This window comes from Ovis canadensis, chromosome X, assembly GCF_042477335.2.
Source record: "Ovis canadensis isolate MfBH-ARS-UI-01 breed Bighorn chromosome X, ARS-UI_OviCan_v2, whole genome shotgun sequence".
NCBI classification, from domain to species: Eukaryota; Metazoa; Chordata; class Mammalia; order Artiodactyla; family Bovidae; genus Ovis; species Ovis canadensis.
In genome coordinates, this window is record NC_091727.1 from 57,346,469 (window position 1) to 57,363,440 (window position 16,972).

Here is a 16,972-nt window from a genome sequence, read left to right on the forward strand (position 1 = left end):
CTCCTGGATTTTGGTGTCTTTGCACTGGAGGCCTGGGGCTGCCCAGCGGCTCCCATCTATCCATCCCCTGTATCAGGCCTGAGCCACTGCCCACACATGGGTATTTCCAGAAACCAGGACAGCCAGGCCTGATTATTCAGCGTCAGGGAAGGAGGGAGGAGGAGGAGGAAGAGACAGCAGCCAAAAAAAGCTGGAGACAAAGTGGAGGTGCTGGGGGAGGGAGGGTACTAGACAGATGGAGGGAAGTGGAGAGAGAGAGAGGATATGTGGGGGTTTGGATGAGGGGTGGGGGAAAGTCAGAGATTCCACAAGGGGTCAGGCAGATCAGACTGAGGCAGGACAGATGGGTGGAAAAGAAAGATACAGAAACCTCTAGGCGAGGCCTGCCAGTAGTCAGGCCTGGAGGTTAGAATTAGCCTGGCATGTGATGTGTCTTAGGCAGAGGGGCTCTCTGACAGTGTCAGAGAGGGAGACTAAATTGGGATCACCCTGTCTCCTACTTTGCCTTTTCTGCTGGAACAAAAGGAAATCTAGGACTTCCCTGGTGGTATGGTGGTTAAGATTGCACTTCCACTGCATGGGCATGGGGTCCGATCCTCCGTGGGGAAATAAGATCCTGCATGCTACACAGCATGGCCAGAAAGAGAGAGAGACAATCTAACTCCATTTGTAAAAGACATGGGTGACAGCTTAGGGTGAGGTTTCTAGCCTGGGAGAACCCACTCAGGGCCAACCTGGCTTTCCTGAGACCAACTTAGAGTACCTGATTCCCAGATCTCACAGATACTCTTTCTGCTTCTTTTCCTACCTTGAGTCGTTGCCCAAACTTTGGGGTCTCATTCATTCAGTGAAGGTTTAACAGGCATTTGTTTTGTGCCAGGCACTGTTCTGGGTTTCCCTTAGCACAAACTGAACTGGCTTAGACATGTGTCAAGACTTGTCCAAAGTGTTAGTCATCCCCATGCCAAAGGAATTGAAGTAGTGTTGGAAGTGGCACAGGATGGGGCCACCTGCGGGGAGAGTCTGACCTAAGGTCTCCCCCCAGCTCTCAGAGCAGGGGTGTCTCATTTGTATAATTTGTGTCAATTGAACTAAGACTGAAATTTGAGAGAAACCAAAATTGGAGATCTGGGACTCAGAATATAGAGTTGCACTAGGTCTGGAAACAAAGGCTTAGGGTGGTTGGGCTTGTGTATGGTGGGAAAGTAAGTTATGGGCAGGGTAAAGAGAGGGAAGGGAGTTGTTGAGGGATGAGGTGGGACAAGCCACCTGAGGCCGGATGATGCAGACCCTTGAATGCCAGGCCCCAACCCCTGGGGATTTTCCTGAACGCAGTGGGGAGCCATGAGAGGCATTTGAGCAGGGTAGTGATATAGTTAACTTTGCATTTTAAATAGATGCTCTGACGTTTGTGCTGAAAACAGAAGGGAGGGGGAAGAGACTGGAGATGCTAAATTTGGCAGGAATGATGGTTGCCTTAGCCAGGGGAGGTGGCAGAGGAAATGGAGAGAAGGGAGTAGGTTCCAGAGATGTGTAGAGGTAAAATGAGCCATTTACTGGGCCCCAAACTAGGTGTGTTACAGTGATTATCTTGTTTAACAGTGCAGCTATCCTATAAGTACCATTTTAAATTATCTTACCTGTCCAAAGTCATACAGGAACAGGTATTAGAGGTGGGATGCAAATTCCAGCAATTGGATGCCAAAGCCCAAGCTCTTCATACATACATTTGAACTATACGTTCAGGTAGTTCAAAATTCAAAAGTACAGAGAAGTATAAAGTGAAACTTTCCTTTCCCGCTGGAGGCAACCAGTGTTATCAGATATCTTTTATACAGTTACAGAATGCTGTACTGATACGTTAGCACAATGGCTAACAGTAACAGGTGCTGGAGCCAAACTTCCTGGGTTCAAATCCTAGCTCCATCACTTACCAGCTGTTCAAAGTTCTACCACTTACCAGATGTTCAAATCCTAGTTCTATCACTTTCCAACTGTATTACTTTAGAAAATTCCTTCAGCTTAGTTTGGGATAATAGTAGTACCTGACTCATAGACTTGTTGTGAGGATTTAAATGAGTGATATATGAGAAGCTTACAGAATCACCATAATTAAAAATGTTAGTTATTCTATTATTATGATGCAATCCCTTCATTCTGTTTGTACACAATTCCCACATAGTTTGGCCTCTTGCACTTCTTAAGTATCTTGGATATCATTACACAGCTCCATATCATTAGTAATGACAGCTACATCATACTCCATTTTGTGGCTCTAGCTGAGTTTTTTGTTAAACTGGCCACCAGTAATGAGCACTTGGGAAGTGTCCACACTTCCTTATTTTTATAATAAAAAATAAAGAGCACTGCAGTGTATCATCTTATACATACCTCCTTTAGCACATGTATGAATCTCCCTGCAAGACAAATTCCTACAAGTGTAAGTGCTGAGCCACATATGTAGACTTGCTAGTTTGCTACGTCCTGCAAAATTATTCTCTACAGAAGTTATACCAATTTAACTTCCATGGGCAATTTATGAGAATGCCTGTTTCTGGCCAACCTGCTAATATAGAGCATTATCAAACTGTTTTATATTCCCCACCCTCAAAGGTGAAAAACAATGTTTTGGTAGCTTTTATAGGCATTTCTTTTAGTATGAGTGAGGCTTAGCATTTTAAATTCCAACTGTATTTATCCATTGGCTTCTACAAGGTGGCATTTGCCATTGACCTCGGTGGGCCTAGTTTTGGCAGCGGGAAGGAGGTATAATCCAATTAAGAGAGGACTGAGGAATAAACAGGTCGTAACAAGTGTAGAAAGGGGAGAGTGAAAAAGTTGGCTTAAAGCTCAACATTCAGAAAACGAAGATCACGGCATCTGGTCCCATCACTTCATGGGAAATAGATGGGGAAACAGGGGAAACAGTGGAAACAGTGTCAGACTTTATTTTGGGGGGTTCCCAAATCACTGCAGATGGTGATTGCAGCCATGAAATTAAAAGACACTTACTCCTTGGAAGGAAAGTTATGACCAACCTAGACAGCATATTGAAAAGCAGAGATATTACTTTGCCAACGAAGGTCCATCTAGTCAAGGCTATGGTTTTTCCAGTGGTCATGTATGGATGTGAGAATTGGACTGTAAAGAAAGCTGAGTGCCGAAAAATTGATGCTTTTGAACTGTGGTGTTGGAGAAGACTCTTGAGAGTCCCTTGGACTGCAAGGAGATCCACCCAATCCATCCTAAAGGAGATCAGTCCTGGGTGTTCATTAGAAAGACTGATACTAAAGCTGAAACTCAAAACTTTGGCCACCTCATGCGAAGAGTTGACTCATTGGAAAAGACCCTGATGCTGGGAGGAATTGGGGGCAGGAGGAGAAGGGGATGACAGAGGATGAGATGGCTGGATGGCATCACCGAGTCAATGGACATGAGTTTGAGTGAACTCCGGGAGTTGGTGATGGACAGGGAGGCCTGGCATGTTGTGATTCACGGGGTCGCAAAGAGTTGGACACGACTGAGCGACTGAACTGAACTGAACTGAACAAGTGTAGAGTTGGAGTAGGGAGTTGACTAAGTTATTCCTTAGTCAAAACAACACTTTGACTAAGGAAGAGAGAAACAGGGGAGATAGTTGGAGTGGGAGGGTGGTGGGTTTTTTTTAATGTGTTGAAAATGCAGAAAAGAAGAAACTCTCAAGAAATTTCAGGGACTTTGGGCACTGTCAGTAACTAGCTGGGTAACCTTATACAAGTCGCTTAACCTCTCTGGGGACTAATTTTCCTCACCTGTAAAAATGGGGACAATGGTCCCTACCACATAGGGATGTTCTAAGGATTAAATAAATGAACACATTCAACAAATTCAGTAAAGGGCTGGCAAACTGTCCTACTGTAGGACGGAACGGTCCACCTCCCCAAATCTCTAGCCGTGTTTTCAGAGATCACGACCTTCCCAGGGAATTCTCACGGTTCCAACCTCCCGGCTGGAATGGCGACCAGTGAGATTTAGACACGGCCGCTGTGCGCAGGCTCCCTTGGCGAGTGAGGCGGGGGTGCGAGGGGCGGAGCTGCGGCCGCTTGGGCTGTTCCGACGATCGCGCGCCGCCCCCGCCGCGCCCTGCGCCCGCCCTTGCCAGCAGGCGCCTCCCGCCCCCCGCATTGCTGATGCTGCTGCTGGCCGACATGGACGTGGTGAATCAGGTACGCGTTCCAGCACCGCGGACAGAGCCCGCCGCTGCCCGGCCTCCTAGCCCGGGTCGCAGCGAATCTGCCTACTCTTAGAGGTGGTGGCCAGAATTCTAGCAGCGGACGCCTGGTCCCTGGCTCTGGGGCTGGGGTCTGCGGCAGACGAGGGGAGGGAAGGGGAGGTGGAGAAAAGGAGTGCGCCCTTTGCCGCAGCGAGGGCTGTCCTCACTGCCGCAGCGGGAGCAGCCAGAAGCCATTTCTTTACAGGCGAGAGAGGAAGAAGAGGGGTCTTAGAGCTAGGGTATAGGCAAGGAGGGATGGGAAGGGAGAATGGAAGGAAGATTGGGGGGGTGCTGCGGATGAGCTAGGAAATAGAGCGACAGAAGGAGTGGGGGCGGGGGTGCAAGGGAGGGCTGACACCTGCCCCTCCCAGACCCTTCCAGATGGTACCCTGGTAGACGACCACCTCTTCCCCCAGAGCAGACCAAGGGGGACGATCGGTTTCGCTTCTCCCAAACCCCTAGTCTCCCTTCCCCCAGCACATACACAGTGAAGCCATGTCCCAGCTCTCCTCCACCTTAATCAGTCCAGACCTTCTGCCATCGCACTCTTCTTCACCACCTCAGAACCTCGCCCACCTCTAACCAGGACTAACCTTTCCCCATCCTCATCATCTCAGACACCCCACCACCATCATCTGACTCACCTTTACCGCTGCAGACCCCTCCCCCACCCTAGCCAACCCAGCTCCCTCCCTGTTGACTCACCTTCACCAGCCAAGACCATTTCCCCCACCTTAATGAACCCCAACTCCTTCCTCACTCTCTCCGCCTGATCCCCTTTGCCATCTGACTCATCTTTACGATTTCAAACCTTCTCTCCTTCCTTAATTAGTCCTGACTCCATCCCCACCTTCCTCATCCTTGAACCCCTCTACCATCTCTCTCCCCATCTCCCTGAACCCCAGGGATCTTCTTCAGAGACCCTGAACTCACACCTTCCTGAAAGTGTCACTTTCTCCTTTTCACCTTCTCTCCAAACGTTACTCTCTCCCTGAGATCACATGCCTTATCCCCAGGGGTTATTGCCTGGTGGCCTTGTCCCTCACCTCCCTCTCCATCCCCAACAACCCCACCCTTCCCCACTACTTCTCTCCTCAGCTGGTGGCTGGGGGTCAGTTCCGGGTGGTCAAGGAGCCCCTCGGCTTTGTGAAGGTTCTGCAATGGGTGAGTGTGGTCTGAGCTGTGGGGAGAAAGAGGGAGGTACTGGGATTCGGAAGAGCAGAGGTGGAGTATGGATGGGGAGGGAGGAATAGATGGGTGGGTGGGGGGTAAAGGGTATGGGGAAATTGGGCTCCAGGGTGAAGTCCCAGGGCACTGGGGCCAGAGAATGGATGGGCCGTGATGTAACATCACATAAGGTCAAGGGTACCCACATCATGAAGTGGAATATTGTGATGTGCTACTTCCTCTCCTGAGGTGAGAGAGGGGCAAGGGAGGTGAAGCCTGAAGCTGGTTCTCCAGGGAGAGACACAAAGCCAGAGAAACCCAGAGACAGTGAAGGAGACAGAGAGAATGGGAGATCAGGAATGATGGAAACAGAGATGGAAATACCCAGAAAAAAGATAGAGATACACACAAAGAAATGGGAGACAGAGAAAGATGAACAGAGATGCAAAGAGAAACAGACACAGGAAGAGAGGAAGAAAAGTGGGGTGGGGAGAGAAAGAGATAGAAGAAGAAGGGACCCACTGCAAAAAGAGAAAGAGATAAATTGATAAACAGAAAGGCAGGAGGGAGACAGAGAGAGCACCACAGAGACAATGAGTCAGAGACAAAGCAGGGAGTTAGAGACAAACCAAGAAAGAGAAAGGCACACACACAGAGAGACATACATTCAGAGAGAGAGAGAGAGAAGAGGCAGAAAGAGCCTTACATAGATACTAGAGAAGTAGAGCGAGAAACAGACAGAGATATTTGAGAAAGACAAAGACAGAGAGAGAGAGACTGAGAGAACTAGAGACACAGAGGACAACAGAGACAGGCAGAATACAGAGAGAGAGAGAGACAGAGAGAGAAATAGAGACTGAGACAGAACAAGGGGAATCAGAGCATTGTTGAGATGTAGAGCCCAAGAGAGACAGTGGGAGAAAGACTGGAAGAGATAGTCACACCCCTCTAATCAGCTTGTCCTTGGGCCCCATGAGCCCTGATTAGGGGGTGGGGGTGGGGACTAGTCCATCTGCTGCTGCCTATACTGGGTCCTGATCTGTCCAGAGGAGGGCAGCCCCATCCCACGTGCACACAGGCTCACTGTGGCCATCCCCACCCCTACTGCCCAAGGTCTTTGCCATCTTCGCCTTTGCCACATGCGGCAGTTACAGTGGGGAGTTCCAGCTGAGTGTGGACTGTGCCAACAAGACCAAGAGTGACCTCAACATCGAGGTCGAATTCGAGTACCCCTTCAGGTGTGCCCCCACTCTAGCCCACCCCTGGGATCCTGACAGGCCTGGGATGGGGGTGGGGGGTTGGGACTGGCCAACACCTCCACCCCAGAGGCTCCTGCCCAGCCTCCACCTCGGGAGACCACACCCACTCAGGTCACTGCGCATGCACTGAGCACCTACCTTGTGCCTGGCACTGCTCTGGACATCCAGGACACGTGGCGACCAAGACAGGCATAGGCTGTTGCCCTCTGGCTATGTTCTAGTGAAGGGGAGGGACAGGAGACTAGCAATAAATAAGATTCAAAATTATATATATATATATATATATATATATATACACACACACACACATATATGTATCCTTAATGCCATAGGATAGTAATGTTAGCCAATATTATTATTTAATTCCCATTCATTCATTCCATATAAATATCTTGAGAACCTGTTGTATGTCAGGTACTGCTCAAAGTGCTGGGGATAAAACAGACCAAGCTCCCTACCCTCGTGGAGCCAACATTATAACAAATAAACAAATTAATAAAGATAATTGCAGATTTGGAGAAATCCGAGGAGAGATCCTCCTGCAGGGTCTTATGATAGAGAATAATGAGGGGGTGCTGCTTAGCCATAGAGAAAGATTAAACCCAATTAAGTAGTTCTGAGAATTATTGAGCTCTTACCGTATGCTGGGTGCTAGGTACATGAGAGTGAGCACAAGCAGGCAAAGTGGCTGCCCTAATGGAGAGGCTTCCCTCCTAGCCATGGAAAGACAGAGACTTACAGGAACAATTTCAATGGAGGCTCCTGAGGCTTTTCCACTCCTAGGACAAGTCACATACCTGCTCCATGTCTCCATTTCTTCACCTATAAAAGGGGATAATAATACTCATCCTACAGGGTTATGATACATACTAAGTGAATTAATACTTGTAAAATGCTTAGCACAGTGCCAGACACACAATAAGCACTCCATAAGTGTTTGTTAAAATAAGGGAAATTAAGAAGTTTAAAGGACTCAGGAAAGAGGTCAGGGATTGAGTTGGAAATTAGGGATTTTTGAGCATTAAGGGTAAATGTAGGCTCAGGAGATCATCCAAGGTGAGAGGGAAGACTGAAGAGAGGATAGTCCAGCAGTGGCCCTGAGCAATAATCAAAAGAAAAGCGCCAGGGAGGCACGGTCTGAGAGGCTGGGGAGGGGGCATGGGAATCAGGGATCCACCAGCTCACAGAAGCTAAGGTAGTTTGGGGAACGAGTAGGGGTTGCAGCATGAGATATTTTGGAATCTGCTGCTGCTAAGTCGCTTCAGTCATGTCCGACTCTGTGCGACCCCATAGACGGCAGCCCACCAGGCTCCCCCGTCCCTGGGATTCTCCAGGCAAGAACACTGGAGTGGGTTGCCATTTCCTTCTCCAGTGCATGAAAGTGAAAAGTGAAAGTGAAGTTGCTCAATCGTGTCCGACTCTTAGCAACTTCATGGACCGAAGCCTACCAGGTTCCTCCGTCCATGGGATTTTCCAGGCAAGAGTACTGGAGTGGGAGTTGCCATTGCCTTCTCCACTTTGGAATCTAGAAGGTCACAAAAATGTATGGCCCCCAACACCTACCATGCCTAGAGCCTCAGGTCCTGAGGATCTGCCCTTTACCCACAAGTCTGTCAGGGAAAAAAATCTTTAGCCTATGTTCCCCTTGACCATCCCTGCCACTGCCCCAATAACCCCCCTTAAGGACTCCACATTCCCCCTAGAAACCCAAAAACTCAAACCAGACCCAACTCCTAGCTCCATCATTTAGCAGCCTTGCAGCCCCAGATAAGTAACTTAGTCTTGCAGAGCCTTGGTTTGTTCTTCTGTAAAACAGGTATAATAATGCCTCCTTTAGAGAATTGTTGGGGAGAGTCCTTAAAAGAGGCAATTATGTAAAATGCTTAGAGCTGATCAATACGTTTAAGCCCTTCCCTTAGGGCCTTTGCTATAGAGGGCACCGTCACCATTTGCTTATCTCAGAATCCTGCCCCCCAACCTGAGGTCGGAGCTCAGGGACGTCACTCCAGTCTTTCTCCCCACACACATTCTTCCTTATGACCCCTCTTCCCTCACACCACATGTCTTCCCAGTCTGCCCCTACCCGCCCCACCCACACCTGACATACACCCATCCTGTTCTTGCATCCCTTCTACCCTCCTGTCTTTCTGTCCGTCTCCTCCTATCTTGTAGTCTCTGGGCTCTCCTCTGCTGTGTACACATTTGTTTTTCTTTTGAGGACCTGAAGTGAGGTGGAGAGAAGAGTCAACATGACATAGGGAAAAAACACAGGATTCAGATCCCAATTCTGTCATTCCCATGCCAGCTGTGTGACTTTAGGCAAGTCAGTGCGTTTCTTGGAGCCTGTTTCTGCCTCCACATATTTCATTTAATAAATACTTACTGAGCGCCTACTATGTGGTAGCACTGTTCCGGGACTTAAGGGCACAACAATGAACAAAACCAAGGAAAAAGCCCTGCCCTCTTGTACTTACAGCAAAAATCAAGGAAAAAAGTAACATACATGGTATGTCCAGGGGTATCACAGTTACAGAGAAAATGGAGTAAAGAAGAGGCTAAGGAGTGCTGGGAGGGAATGGTTAGATTTAATTTTAAATAGATCAGGGAAGACCTCACTGAGAAGACCTCACAGTGTAGCAAAGCTTGAAGGAGATGGAGTGGGTAAGATATGAGATATCTAGGAGAGCATTCTAGCGCAAATATCCTAGGGTGGGAGGGTGCCTGGTGTGTTCTATGAATAACCAAGGGGCTGAATAACACCTATTTCACCAGGATGTTCTCAGCAATCACTGAAATGTGACTGCAGGACTTTCCTGGTGGTCTAGTGGTTAGGACTCTAGCTTTCACTGCTGAAGGCACGGATTCAGTCCCTGGTCAGGGAACTAGGATCCCACAAGCCCTGTAGTACAACCATAAAAGCCAAACAACAACAAATAATGAAATGTGACTGGTACACAGTAGGTGCTCATGAATGGTTATCTCCTCCTCTTCCTGGGACCATGTCAGAATCTGGGAGGCCCCATGACTGGGGAGGGGGGAGGGGAAGGGAGTTCTTAGGGCCTAGGCCACACCTGCCCACCTCTCTCCACAGGCTGCACGAAGTGTACTTTGAGGCACCCACCTGCCAAGGGGACCCTAAAAAAATCTTCCTGGTGGGGAACTACTCCTCATCAGCTGAATTCTTTGTCACCGTGGCTGTGTTTGCCTTCCTCTACTCCATGGGGGCTCTGGCTACCTACATCTTCCTGCAGAACAAGTACCGAGAGAACAACAAAGGGCCCATGCTGGTGAGCTCCCACAGCCACTCACATGCATGCAGGGGCCAGGGGACATGGAGCCTTGGGGACACAGCCATTTTCAGAGGCCACACCAAATTCCAGACAGGCTCACACGCAAGCACTGCTGCTACGAGCATCAGAGACACTGACTCATAGAGTGACAGGGACACTCTACAGCCCACACGGAATCCCAGACACCTGGAAACTTACCACCTCTCACCAAACCCCACAGTCTAGATGAAAGAAAGGAGCACACAGAGGTTCATTACATCAGTCATGCTTGTCATCCATCACACCACACAGACACACTGGTTCCTATACAGCGGTACTCATACACCCTCATTCCAGATACAAAATAACACAAATCTCCACATTCAGACAAACGTGGAAAGACACACTACTTGCCACAGATTAGACAACCAACTCACAGAACCCTCCTCATACACACACACACCCCAGATACCACAATCACACTCTCACACCCTCTGTGTCATACATACACACACACACATGCACGTCCAAGCAAGAAGGGCCACCTTCAAGTGAGTGTTGGGGGCTTCAAGAGCTGGAAAGGCAAGGGAGAGACAAGCCTCTTCTGGGGGACCTGCCCTCCCAAGAAAGCCTGTGATCTGAGGAGGCTCCAACAGCCCAGCATGAAGCAGCCCACTCATGGTGCTGTATCCCTCTCCCCTGCCTGTCTTAGGACTTTCTGGCCACGGCAGTGTTTGCCTTCATGTGGCTGGTTAGCTCATCGGCCTGGGCCAAGGGGCTGTCAGACGTGAAGATGGCCACAGACCCAGAGAACATTATTAAGGGGATGCATGTCTGCCACCAGCCAGGGAATACATGCAAGGAGCTGAGGGACCCTGTGACCTCTGGCCTCAACACCTCAGTGGTAAGTCCTGGGAAGCTGGCTGAGACAGCTGGGGAGGGTGGCTGGGAAACTTAATCTGGCATGGGGAGGAAGAGTGTTGGAAAGAAAAAAATGAGAGGAGAATTCCAAAGAAATCTGAGAGGGCGCCTTGGAGGAGGCATGCAAGCAACAGAGCCTTGAAGGATGAGATAGTAATTGTAATCACTGTGACACCACAAACTGTTCCCAAAAGGGGGGCATGAAATTTTCTGTCCAGTTAGGTCCTGGATCCCAGGCTCAGCCTAGTCATGTAGAATCTCTGGCAACTCAGTGAGTACCCTCTAGGGACCTGTTTCCTTACAAGCAAAATGAAAGAATAACTTGAAATGTTTCTCATCTGGACGCCCCCTACTGGCCAGACTCAGGCTGAGCTAAAATCCCGGTTCTGCCACTAGAAAGTTCTATAACCTGTAACTATCAATAGATAGCCTCTCAGACCTCAGTTTGAGCATATAAATGGAAAACAAGAGTTGATTAGTGCAATAATAACATACAAAATGCTTAGAAAAGGACCTGGCACATGGTAAGTCGTATACAAGTGTTACAGATGCTAAGGTTCCAATTTTTTTCTGTCAATTGCTGGCTATCAGACCTCCAGCCACTTAGTTTCTCTGGGCCTCAGTTTCCTCAACTGTAAAGTAGAAATATTACTTTCTGGCCCCAAACTGAATTACATTTACATATTTATACAAATTCCATATCTTTGTTTTAGTATAAATCATATATTTATATACTTTACACATATGTATTTATACATAAGCCCCTGGTGACTTAGTGGTAAAGAAACTGCCTGCAATGCAGGAGACACAGGAGACGCGGGTTTGATCCCTGGGTCAAGAAGATCTCCTGGAGAAGGAAATGGCAACCCACTCCAGTATTCTTGCCTGGAAAATCCCATTTATGTACTTTATACATATATGTATATACATATGTGTGTATATGTGTTTATTAGTGTTATGCCCACGTATTTAATAAAATGTTATGCTTAACATTTTACTATATCTTACAAAATTAGATTCATTTACTCTATTCTGTACATGTACAAATGTGTATATATGCAAATACATAAGCACGTACATCCCTGGGAATGTGAATTCTAATCACCCCACCAAGGTGATTTTTTTGCACATAGACATTCATGTGCTGGGACTCGGAGGGTCAGGGTCTCAGAAACCACCACCCTCTGGGCGCCTGGGAATCCAAGCTCGATGCAAACAGTCTCAATGTTCCCCGGGACCACTAGGGCAATGGGCGCTAGATGACAGCAGAGCTTTGTCTCCCCGCAGGTGTTTGGCTTCCTGAACCTAGTGCTCTGGGTCGGCAACCTGTGGTTCGTGTTCAAGGAGACAGGCTGGGCCGCCCCATTCCTGCGCGCTCCTCCTGGTGCCCCCGAGAAGCAACCAGCGCCCGGGGACGCCTATGGCGAGGCAGGCTACGGGCAGGGCCCCGGCGGGTACGGGCCCCAGGACTCCTACGGGCCCCAGGGCGGCTATCAGCCAGACTACGGGCAGCCGGCCAGCAGCGGCGGCGGTGGCTATGGGCCTCAGGGCGACTACGGGCAGCAAGGCTACGGCCCTCAGGGTGCACCCACATCCTTCTCCAATCAGATGTAGTCTGGTGAGTGACAGATGGGTGAGATAGCCAATGAGGGCTCATGAAAGGAGATGGGCGGGTCAATGAACCAATAAGAGGCAGGAATATATGGTCCCTAGGACGCTAGCTGGACAAGTAAGGACGGCCGTTCGAAGGCCCCAATAGAGAGGCGGAGCTACATGTTAAGGGCGACTAACTAGCCAATGGTGGAGAGGAGAAGAGTGGCTTTTGAAAATAGGCAGAATGAAGAGCCAATGGGAGAGAGGTGGAAGTGCTGCTCTGATAGAAGGGAGGGGAGAGAAACGGACAGAGCGAAACGGACAGAGCAACCAATGAAAGGAGTAATAACAGGAGGATTTGCGTATTGGAAAGTCGGCTGGGCGCAGGCGCAGAGGAGGGAAGAGGAGGTGGATCTTAGCCAATGTGTTATGATAAGGCCAGTGGATGATGAGGGTAAATGGGCTTGAATCATGAAGGTCAGCGATTACTAATCTGGAAGGAGGTGACAGATCTGCCACCTCTCCGCAACCGTGGAGATGAGGGGGATGGTGTGGAATTTCCAAGAGGGAAAGGGGCGGGGCGGAGCGAAGCAGAGGGCATTGGAAAGTCTTGCTTGCCTTGTTGGTACCCTAAAGAGAAGCGAGATGTCCCTCACATATGAGAGGGGAAGATGGGAAATAGAGACAGGCTGATGGCGTTAGAGGGAAAGGCAAGGAAATGGCAACACAGGTGGAGGTAGCTTCTGGCACTTGGCCAGGATGGAAAGGGCAGGGAGGAGTTTATTAGGTATCTCATATACAATTCATTAAAAATTCCTGTTGGCTCTACCTTCAAAATATATCTATAATCTTCACACTGTCCCCCTGGACCTCTTCACTGATTTCCACTCCCATTCCCATTATATTCTGCTCACAGCTTGGGGAACGACCCTGTTAAATCCTAAGTCAAGCCACAGCCTTCCTGTGCTCAGAACTCAGATCTCTGCTGGGGCTCACTCAGATTAAAAGCCAAAGCCTTCATTATGGCCCACGAGGCCCTACACAATCTAGCCCCACCCCTCACTTCTCTGACCTCTCATCCCCAACCACTCCCCCTGACTCTGTTCCAGCCACTGGCCATCTCGATGTGTCAGGCCCAGTCCAACTTCATGTTCTTGGTACTTGCTTTCTCCTTGGAGTTTCAAACCCACACACACTGATAACCTTACCTGGCCAACTCCTTACAAGTCCCTTTTCTTACCTTTCCCTATGTTTTCTTTATCACAGTCTGTAATTATATATTTATTTACTATCTCTTCTACTAGATTAGGGGACGTCCCCATGACTAATTCATGCCGTAGATAAATCAGAGCATTACTAATGTTAAGAAACATTTACTGAAACAACATAGCATGAAACATTTTACTATCATTTTAAAATATCCAGGGCCAAAGCTGAAGTCCTCACAACTTTGACCACAAGGTCCTATGTGACCCCATTACCTATCTCTCTGACATCACCTTCTATCACTCTCCCTTGCTCACTCCACTGAAGCCCCATGGAACTCCTTGCTGTTCCTCAAACACACTAGATGTGGTCTCGCCCCAGGGCCCTTGCACTGGCGGCTGTGCTCCCTGCCCAGAATGTAATTCTCCTTGGTTATCTGCATGGTTCATTCCCTCACCTCCTTAAGTCTTTATTCCGATGTCACTTCTTCAATGAGGTCTTCTCTGACTACCTACTTACTAGAGCAACCTTTCTTTCCCTACTGGCACTCCTAATACCCCTCATTCCAGTCTAATTTTGTTTTTCCATTTCACTTATTATCACCTTATGTCATACTAGATAACTTATTTACACATCATGATCATTGTTTGAAGTCTCTCTGTCTCCCCTGCTACAATGTAAGCTCCACAAAGATATGGATCTTCACTGCTCAATGTAGTTTATCAGCAATGAGGAGAACAGTACCTGTTAACAGATATTTTTGGATTAGGGGAAACCAGTCCAAAAGGAAACCGTAATTTCTTTGGTACCTAATCTAGTGGAGGTAAGGTATATCTTCCCGACAGGAGCAGCTGGGATGAAGCTGATCCCAAGACTATAAGTGAAGGAAGAAGGGCATGGCAGATAGAGGGTAAAGCCTGGGCAGAGGCATAGCAGCCCAGCCCTTCCCTAAAGGCACTACCTGTGTCTAGACCACCTCTCCTTTTTATATCTTTTGTCTCCACAGGTCAGTGCAGCCTGGGAGGACCCCGTGGGTAGGCAAGAGCTCAGGAGAAGGCCTGCCCCCACTTACCACCCCTACACCCCAGGTCTCCACCCCTCAAGCCAGGAGACCCTTAACTGTCTTTGCTGTTTATATATATATATATTATATATAAATATCTATTTATCTGTCTAAGCCCTGCCCCCGCTCCACTCCCCTTGTGCATTAAGGACCCGATCTTGAGTGGGCCCTTCTCTTACCCCTACCCATTCCCCTTCATCCTTTGGCCCCTATCTGTTCCCTGGCCCTGTGCCCTGAGGTTGGGGGGACTCTTTAAGGGGCACAGGGAGGAGACAGAAGGCTGCGTGGGGAGGGTGGGTGTGAGTTCAGACTATCTCTCCTTTCTCTCTCTCCTCCTCCTGACTCTGGCCTTGATTTCCTCCAGTAATTCCTGAACAGGGGCCATTAGGGAAAATCCAACACTGAAGAGGGGAGAAAGGCAGAGACTGGGTGAGCCTGGGACCCAAGGTGGTCTTGGAGAGGAGTTCTAGAGTAGAGGAGACTAATAAGCAGATAGGTTGGGTTCCAGACACTGGATTTGGAGTCTCAAGAAGAAGGGTGCCCTACAGCATTCTAGAATGGGGCTTGGAAGGAAGATGAGGGTGGGGGTCTAGAAGGGGTGGAGCTTTGAGTGAGGCAGTGGTAGGGCCCACAGTGAGCAGGGGTTAGAGTAGGACAGAGTTCTAAGGAAGGAGTGTGACTTGAGACCTAGGAACCAGGTAGAGAAAAACGCTGAGGGCTGGTTTTAGAGAGGGTGGGGCTTGAACTAGACAGTGGGTGAGGCTCCAGAGTGGGCGGGTCTCGGATTGGGACCAGAATCTATGAAAGGGGTGTGACTTGGAACATTCCATAGACTGAGTTTGATTCTAAAGGGGGCAGACCTTGGGCAAGCCTAGAAGTGGGGTTCAGGAATGAGCCAAACTTGGAGTGAGGTCATGGTCAGGATTCTAGACAGTTGGGGGCTCATAGTGGGGCCTGCCTGGTGGTTTCAAAAAGGGCAGCCCTGCCCCCGCAATGGAGCAGTGAAGAAAATATATTTTAAAGTGGATGGGCTTGGCAGTGGGGAGGGTAGGATGAGAGGCTTGGCTGGGGCTGAGGGATGGGTTTTGTTAGGGGTGGGGGGAATATCTTTGGCCAAGGCTGGGGACTGAGGTGGCCCAGGAAGAGCTGAGAAATAAGACTTGGAGGTTAAGGGGTGGGATCCAGAGAGAGGCACCCCCCACACACCTTTGCCCACCCTGAGATGGGCCAGCTAGGCAATCAGTGGACAAAGCCAAAGGGTCTGTGGGGCCAACCCACCCTCTCTCCCCCCTTCCCTTGCCTCCTCCCTCCCTTCACACCCGCTTCTTTCCCGGGGTGGTTGGAGGCCCGGTCTGGAGCCCCTATCCTGCGCCCTCTGCTGTGTCTGTGGCGTCTGTAGTGCCTGTGATCGTGTGTTGCCATTTTGTCTGGCTGTTGCCCCTCCCCCACCCCTCCAGACCTTCTCCCTTTCCCGTGCCCTTGGATATTGTTTGAAGACTCCCTCCCCGAGGAAGAACAAATATGATTAATTCTCCCCTAAATAAATTCCTCAACCACCTAGTCCACACGGCTCTGACTTCTCAGTGTCTTTGGGGGGGGGTGTTGCAGAGGCGGGGGAAAAAGGGAAAAGAAGGTGAGAGAAAGCTCCACCTCTGACCTGCTGGACACCGTTCAAGAAACCCCATTTTCAGCCCCTCCAACAGTGTTTTGCTGAGCTGCATCCTCTGTGAAGCCTCGCTTGCCGATTGTTCTAAGTCACACTCAGAGTAGCCCTGCCCACTGCCCTACTACTGGCCACTGAATGCCCAGTCACATCCGACTCTTTGCAGTCTCATGGACAGTAGCCCACCAGGCTCCTCTGTCCATAGAATTTTCCAGGCAAGAATACTGGAGTGGGTTGCCATTTCCTCCTCCAGGGTATCTTCCTGACCCAGGGATCGAACCCAAGCTTCCTGTGTCTCCAGCATTGCAGGCGGATTCTTTACCACTGAATCTCTCTACAGTTCGGTTCTAATTTGGGTTCCTTAGACAGGCCCTTTCCCAGACTCTGGGGAGCCCTGTCCTTGAATCCCCAAAGGGTTCAAATAGGATCCCCATGCTTCACAAGGAGACTTCTTTCTAGTCACCTGCCTCGCATTCTTCAGACCCTGCTGTCTCTCCGTTTCCTTGCCTGCGCTTCTGCTGGAGAACCGGGAGACCGACTAGGCAGCAAGGCGAAGGCGGGGCGCCAAGGAGACTAGTT

At 49.4% G+C, this 16,972-nt stretch overlaps 1 protein-coding gene across 1 annotated transcript; it reads left to right on the forward strand.

The window, feature by feature from the left end:
• Positions 1-4,169: 4,169 nt before the first annotated feature.
• SYP (synaptophysin) lies at positions 4,170-16,293 on the forward strand. Its single transcript, XM_070290032.1, has 7 exons — positions 4,170-4,205; positions 5,351-5,416; positions 6,533-6,657; positions 9,770-9,965; positions 10,660-10,851; positions 12,156-12,486; positions 14,674-16,293. Exons 1-6 carry the CDS (start codon positions 4,170-4,172, stop codon positions 12,480-12,482), a joined length of 942 nt encoding a protein of 313 aa, XP_070146133.1. The 3' UTR covers positions 12,483-12,486; positions 14,674-16,293.
• The last annotated feature ends 679 nt before the right edge of the window (positions 16,294-16,972 follow it).

Bases quoted from the DNA above. Each gene is read 5' to 3' on its own strand.
- SYP (XM_070290032.1), top strand. From the start codon at position 4,170: ATGCTGCTGCTGGCCGACATGGACGTGGTGAATCAG. The intron at 4,206-5,350 runs GTACGCGTTCCA...TTCTCTCCTCAG, and splicing joins ACATGGACGTGGTGAATCAG to CTGGTGGCTGGGGGTCAGTT. The intron at 10,852-12,155 runs GTAAGTCCTGGG...GTCTCCCCGCAG, and splicing joins CTGGCCTCAACACCTCAGTG to GTGTTTGGCTTCCTGAACCT.